Raw genomic sequence first — 6000 nt, 5'->3', positions numbered from 1 at the left:
CTCCCAGAGTGCTGGGATTACAGGAGTGCGCCACCACCGCTGGCTTCCATTTCTTTTATTAATTATCTATGCTATACAATTAAGTTATTCACAGTGTTCACAATTTACTGTGCCTCCTCTCGCCGGGTTGAAGCGAACGTAGGAGGCCGCATATACAGGATCCATCATGATTAACATGCATACTCCTGGAAGGGAGCAGGAGGCCCCAGAGGACATCCAGAAGCCTTCCGTCTAGCACTTCTGCAGCCGCCGGCTGCAGCTAAGTCCTACGGCCAGGAGGAGGCGCTCAGGGGAGGGCGGGACAGTTGTGGGAGGAGACGGTCGGGGGCGTGGTTCTAGGGCCGCTCCCATTCATCCAGCGGCGGATGGGGAATCGGATTGTACCAACTGCACCGAGGCGAGGGCCACAGTCTGGTGTAGTGCACTGGTGAGAGGACGGACAGCACATGCCATGCAAGACACTGATCTCCTCTGGCAGCACTCGTGGAGGGCTAGTCAGTGTTCTGAGAGGAAGGGACGCTCTAAGGTCTCAACATTCTCCTCCGCGGGTTCCTCCCCGTTTTGGCCTTAGTAGTTTCCACCAACGGGCAGGGCGGAAAGTTCCGGAAGAGTGTGGGTGCACTTCCGGGTCGGGGAGCGCGCGGCGGCGACGGCGGCGGCGACGGCGGCTGACCGGCCTACTTGCGGTAGTGTTCGAACAGAGCAGGATCGTCTAGGAGCGTCCGGGAGGCGCGAGGTTCCCGGGTACGTGCCCTAGCCGCTCCGGCCCGGTGTCCCTGTCGCGTCCGGCCGCGCGGGCCACCTACGGTAGCCGTGCGCTTTGTCTATGGCCTTCCGGGCCGGCTAGGCCTACGTCGCGCTAGCCGTGGATCGGTCCGGAGGACGGGAGGGTGGCTGAGGCCTCGAACCGAGCCCCGGAACGGCCGGCTGCGATCGGGAGGCCCATGGGCGTGGTGCTGGCCACCTGTCTGGGCGTGCGGGAACCTGGACTGGTGCATAAGAAAGATGTGACCCCTAGCTACCTCGTTTTCTGTCCTGATGGCCCTCGTCCTGGCCAGCACCGTCTGAACTTGTCCAAATTGTGGTTGGTGTCGCGATTATCGTATTCCTTAGTTCAAGGAGCCTTCATAGCATTCGCGAGTAGGCACCGCTGTTGGAGCTTTGCAGTCAAAATAGTTCAGAGGGGTGAAGTCACTTGTCGAGGTTACATCGCTGCAGAGTGGCAGAGCCAACATTGCTTTCGAGCATATGTCCTCTGTCTTGTATTTGAGTCTCGTGTTGCCCCATCCATCGTGTCTCGAAAGGAGTACTCTGCAACAGAAAACAGGAGCGTGTGTGGTGAATGTCATTTTGGCCACTGGTTGGAAGCACGGTTGGAGTTTGGGATGGACTTGCTGCTCAACATTTCTTCCTTCTCTCCATAGACCACTCGATACTCCTTCAGGAAGAAGGCTGAGTGAAAACGGCAACATGCCAAGACTTGTGTGATGAGGTTCACAGGGTTAGTTATAGCTCTTCTTTTCTGAAAACTGGGACCATTCTCTGTGTCACCCCACAGGAGCGAGGTCCCCGTCATGAATGGGCCAAAGTTGTGTCTATCTCAGTCTGTTTTTTCTAATATCAGAGATGGTGTTTCAGCCGGAGTCTGTGGCCAGAACTCCTTTCCAACAAATTCACAGAGCATCAGATAGAACTGTACCCAGGCCGGAGCAACATGTGACAATGGGCATTCCTTAAGTTATGCCCTCAGTGTTCAGAGAACTTCAGCTCGTCACCTGGCCTTTGACCTCTTGGAGAAGGGTTGCACCCTTCCCTGTGGCTTTGAGCGGATCGCCTGTGTGTTCTTGAGGCTGACGGAGACTAGTAACTTTGAAGGATCTAGGATATGAGTAGGGCCCCAGATCTTCTTCCCCTTCCCCCCCCCCTCCCGTCAGGGTTTCTCATTGTACCCCTGGCTGTCCTGGAACTCACTCTGTAGACCAGGCTGGTCTAGAACTCAGAAATCCGCCTGCCTCTGCCTCCCAAGTACTGGGATTACAGGCATGCGCCGCTGCCGCCGCCCGGCTACCTTTCAACTTTCTTATGCTGTTTTTTTCTATATTGTTTTGTTTTTTTCTGACTGTGGACATTAGGCTTGGTGGGAAGCATATGGTACCACAGGATAGGCTAGTAAGTTCTGAGTGAATTTTCTGTGAAAGGTGCTTCCTCTGGAAGTAACTGGGAAAAGCTGAGTGGCACTGAGGAGTAGGTCCACATACATGAGTAGGTTCTTATTTGAGAGCTTGGTACAGAAAAAAGGTCATAGCTGTGCGGTGGTGGTGCACACCTGTAATCTCAGCACTCTGGGAGGCAGAGGCAGGCGGATTTCTGAGTTTGAGGCCAGCCTGGTCTTCGGAGTCAGCTCCAGGACAGCCAGGGCTATACAGAGAAACCCTGTCTCAAAAAAACCAAATCCAAAAAAAAAAAAAAACCAAAAAAAGAAAAAAGGTCATGTCTAGTGATATTTTCTCTCTCTCTCTCTCTCTCTCTCTCTCTCTCTCTCTCTCTCTCTCTCTCTCTCTCTCTCTCGTTTTTTGAGGTGGGGTTTCTCTTTGTAGCCCTGGCTGTCCTGGAACTTGCTCTGTAGACCAGGCTAGCCTCAAAGACAGGAATTTTTGTTGTTGTTTTTTGTTTTTTGTTTTTTGTTTGTTTTTCGAGACAGTTTGTGTAGCCCTGGTTGTCCTGGAACTCACTCGGTAGACCAGGCTAGCCTCAAACTCAGAAATCCACCTGCCTCTGCCTCCCAAGACAGGAAATCTTTTATACAGCTATTCCACATTGTTCTTGCAGTGACTTGCAAAGGAGGACTAGCAGATGTCCCAGCTGACAAGCCAGGAGAGGGACAGCCCAGTGTCTTCTGCCTTTCAGCCTGGGCCGCAGGAACGCCATAGGCCTAAGGAACTTCATCTGAGGGTTATAATCGAATGGTGGCCAGCCAAGCAGAGGCCAGTGGGCCAGTGTTGGCCAAGAGTGACATGCCCACTTAGTGACAGGCAAATGGGTGACTCACCACTGGAGTCCTTGTGATGACTGGCTCTCGGGTGAACAGTGCTGCTCCATTTCAGCTCAGATGTCTATTTTGGTTCAGTTTTGTATTAGGACTCTTCAGGAATGCTTGGGGGAAAACATTGCTAGTCCTCAGGCATTAAAATCCTGCTTTGCAAATGGTTCTGGGAACTAGTCACTGTCTGTTATGAAGATATGTTTTATGTTTTGTATTTGCACATGGCTTTATGGCGTCTCACAGCTCAGATTCTACATGTGTGACAGTGCTTAGGTCACCAGGGAGGGTCCCTAGAGGCGCTCTGTAGCCAGGGAAGATTGGAGTTATTTGGCTCTGGTCTCTTTCAGAGGTGAGTTCCAATGTGCAGCCATGGATGACGACAACTTGGATGAGCTTGTGGCTCACAGCCCTGGGCCAGATGGACCCCCACCAGTTGGCTCCTCAGAACTAGCCAGTGATGCTGGTAAGAACCCCACCCCCACCCCACCCCACTGCTGGCACAGTGTCTGCAAAGGAATAGCACCTGGTACTTTCTCCAGGTTATTTAGCTTCTCTTGGGAGCTTAAATGTCAGCTTTCACTTTCAACCTTAAAAAAGTAAAATTGTTAGAGAAGTATAGTGCATTTGGCATTCGGTCTTTTTGCTTGATTTTTTTTTTTTTTGGATTGTCTTGTTTTTGAGATGGTGTGGTTCAGACTGTCCTTGAACTTTTTTTTTTTTTTTTTTTTTGGATTTGCTTTTTTTTTTTCAAGACAGGGTTTCTCTGTGTAGTCCTAGCTGTCCTGGACTCAGACCAGAGTGCTGGGATCACAGGTGTGTGCCACCACCCGCCCGGCTTGTCCTTGAACTTCTTGACTCCTGTGATCGGCCACACTCAGCCTCTCAAATTGCTGGTAGCCAAGAGTACAATCACATGTCATTGTATTTGGTCTTTTTTTGAGGAGGGAATATTAGGGATGGAACTTAGCCGAGCAGAGTTTAATCCCGGCACTTGGGAGGCAGAGGCAGGCGAATTTCTGAGTTCAAGGCCAGCCTGGTGGACTGGATGAGTTCCCGGACAGCCAAGGCTACACAGAGAAACCCTGTCTCAAAAAGAAAGAAAGAAAGAAAGAAAGGAAGGAAGGAAGGAAGGAAGAAAGAAAGAAAGAAAACAAAGAAAGAAAGAAAACAAAGAAAGAAAGAAAACAAAGAAAGAAAGAAAACAAAGAAAGAAAGAAAGAAAGAAAGAAAGAAAGAAAGAAAGAAAGAAAGAAAGAAGCAAAGGAAGGGATGGAACCTAAAGCTTTGCGCATGCTTAGTAAGACTCCACTGTTGGGCTCTAGTTTTTGAAACAGGGTCTTGCTGTGTAGCATAGGAGGACTTCTAACTGTAGTCCTCCTGACTAAACCTCCGGAATGAAGGGATTATGTGGTTTTTATTTATTTGTTTCTGGTTTTTACTGGGTTTCATGTATCCCTGGATGGCCTTTTAATTTGCTGTGCAGCTGAGGATGATCTTGAGCATCAGATCTTTTGCCTCCATCTCTCAAAATGCTGGGATTACAGATGTGCACCACTCTACCTAGTTTTGTGTGGTGCGGGGATACGAACCCAGGGCTTGAACATGCTAGGCATGTACACTCTACTAGCTGAGCTATATTTCAAGCCACTTTGTCTTATTTTTAATGCTAACCACATAAATACAGAGTAAGATGACTTGTTTTCCCCGTTTTGTCTCTCTAGCCACCCCTCCCCCTCCCCCATCCATCCCCACCGCCACCGTGGTAGCCTGGTGGTATACCTGTATTTTCCTAGAGCGGTTTTGGCTCTCTGCTTTGACACTGCCCTTTTGTGCCTGTGCTTTTGTGATCTAGAAGAAAGCAGCAATGGCCAAAGTGGAGACTCTGAAGATGATACAGGCAGTGAGCAGGATGATGACACAGATGGGGAAGAAACAGAGGGGCTGTCTGAAGAGGAAGACTTGGAAGATAGATCTGGTAAGACTGTAGGTGTTTGAGCCAGCCGCCTGGAATCTCTTAGTGTGACATCTGCCACAGGAGCAACAGCTGACTTCTGATGGAGGTTTTAGTTTCTAAAGTTAAGTTTAGTGATAGAATTCTGTGGGTATCTCTTCTGGGAAACTGTCTTGCATTGAGCAGCATATGCAGCGGGAGAATGTGGGGAGATGGGAGCTCTAAGAGGACAAGCAGGGAGGTCTTGGTAGCCTCTTTCATTTCACTAGGGCCAACTGCTAGCATCATCCTGGCCCAGCGGCAGGCATGTGGCCTGGACCTTTTTAGGACAAAGGGTGTCAGTCCCATCTGGTAGCTAGTTCTTTGCTTATTCAACAAACTCATTGTGGGGTGTTCTTAAGAGAGTCCCGGTTTCTATGCACTGGAGAAAGTTTATAACTTGAAATTCATGCAAAGAATAATGCTTGAATGACATACCTCTACTTTGGAAAACTTTGATGGCCATCCTGGCCTATGGGCAGGTAGTCTGTGAGGGGTCTGTGTGGTTGGCTTGGCCCCACCCACCTTTCTCACTTGTCTTAGGGTTTCTGTTGATGTGATAAAACCTGACCACGAGCAACATGGGGAGGAAAGAGTTTATTTCATTTTCCTACTTGTGGTTCATCATCTAAGGTAGAAAGGTCAGGAGCTCAAGACAGGAAGTGATGCAGAGGGCATGGAGGGGTGTTGTTTACTGGCTTGCTCCTTAGATTTCTTCAGTCTACTTTCTTACAATGCCTGGGACAACCAGCCAAGGGTGACACTGTCACCATTGAGCTGGGCCCTTCCACAGCATCAGTTATTCTCTCTTCCCAAGGGAATCTAGCTTGTGTTTTGTTTTTTTGTTTGTTTGGTTTGGTTTGGTTTGGTTTTTCCGAGACAGGGTTTCTCTGTATAGCCCTGCCTGTCCTGAAATTCACTCTGTAGACCAGGCTGGCCTCAAATTCAGAAATCCGCCTGCCTCTGC

General features: G+C 49.6%; 1 protein-coding gene across 7 annotated transcripts in view; it reads left to right on the top strand.

Moving 5' to 3' along the window:
• The first annotated feature begins 377 nt into the window (after positions 1-377).
• Positions 378-6000, top strand: part of Phrf1 (PHD and ring finger domains 1) — a 35703-nt gene continuing 30080 nt past the window's right edge. For 2 of the 7 annotated variants that reach the window (XM_052195728.1, XM_052195693.1), the window contains exons 1-4: positions 378-744; positions 1425-1501; positions 3391-3506; positions 4899-5018. In XM_052195728.1, coding sequence (XP_052051688.1) covers positions 1488-1501; positions 3391-3506; positions 4899-5018 — 250 coding nt within the window. In that variant the 5' untranslated portion in view covers positions 378-744; positions 1425-1487. Of the gene's footprint in view, positions 745-1424; positions 1502-3390; positions 3507-4895; positions 5019-6000 lie in introns of all 7 variants that reach the window. The other 5 variants (XM_052195713.1, XM_052195683.1, XM_052195720.1 and 2 more) reach the window with 3 other exon arrangements.

The sequence above is a fragment of the Apodemus sylvaticus genome, chromosome 1 (genome assembly GCF_947179515.1).
Source record: "Apodemus sylvaticus chromosome 1, mApoSyl1.1, whole genome shotgun sequence".
NCBI classification, from domain to species: domain Eukaryota; kingdom Metazoa; phylum Chordata; class Mammalia; order Rodentia; family Muridae; genus Apodemus; species Apodemus sylvaticus.
Note: the sequence above shows the minus strand (reverse complement) of the source record. Positions and strands in the feature narration are given on the sequence as shown.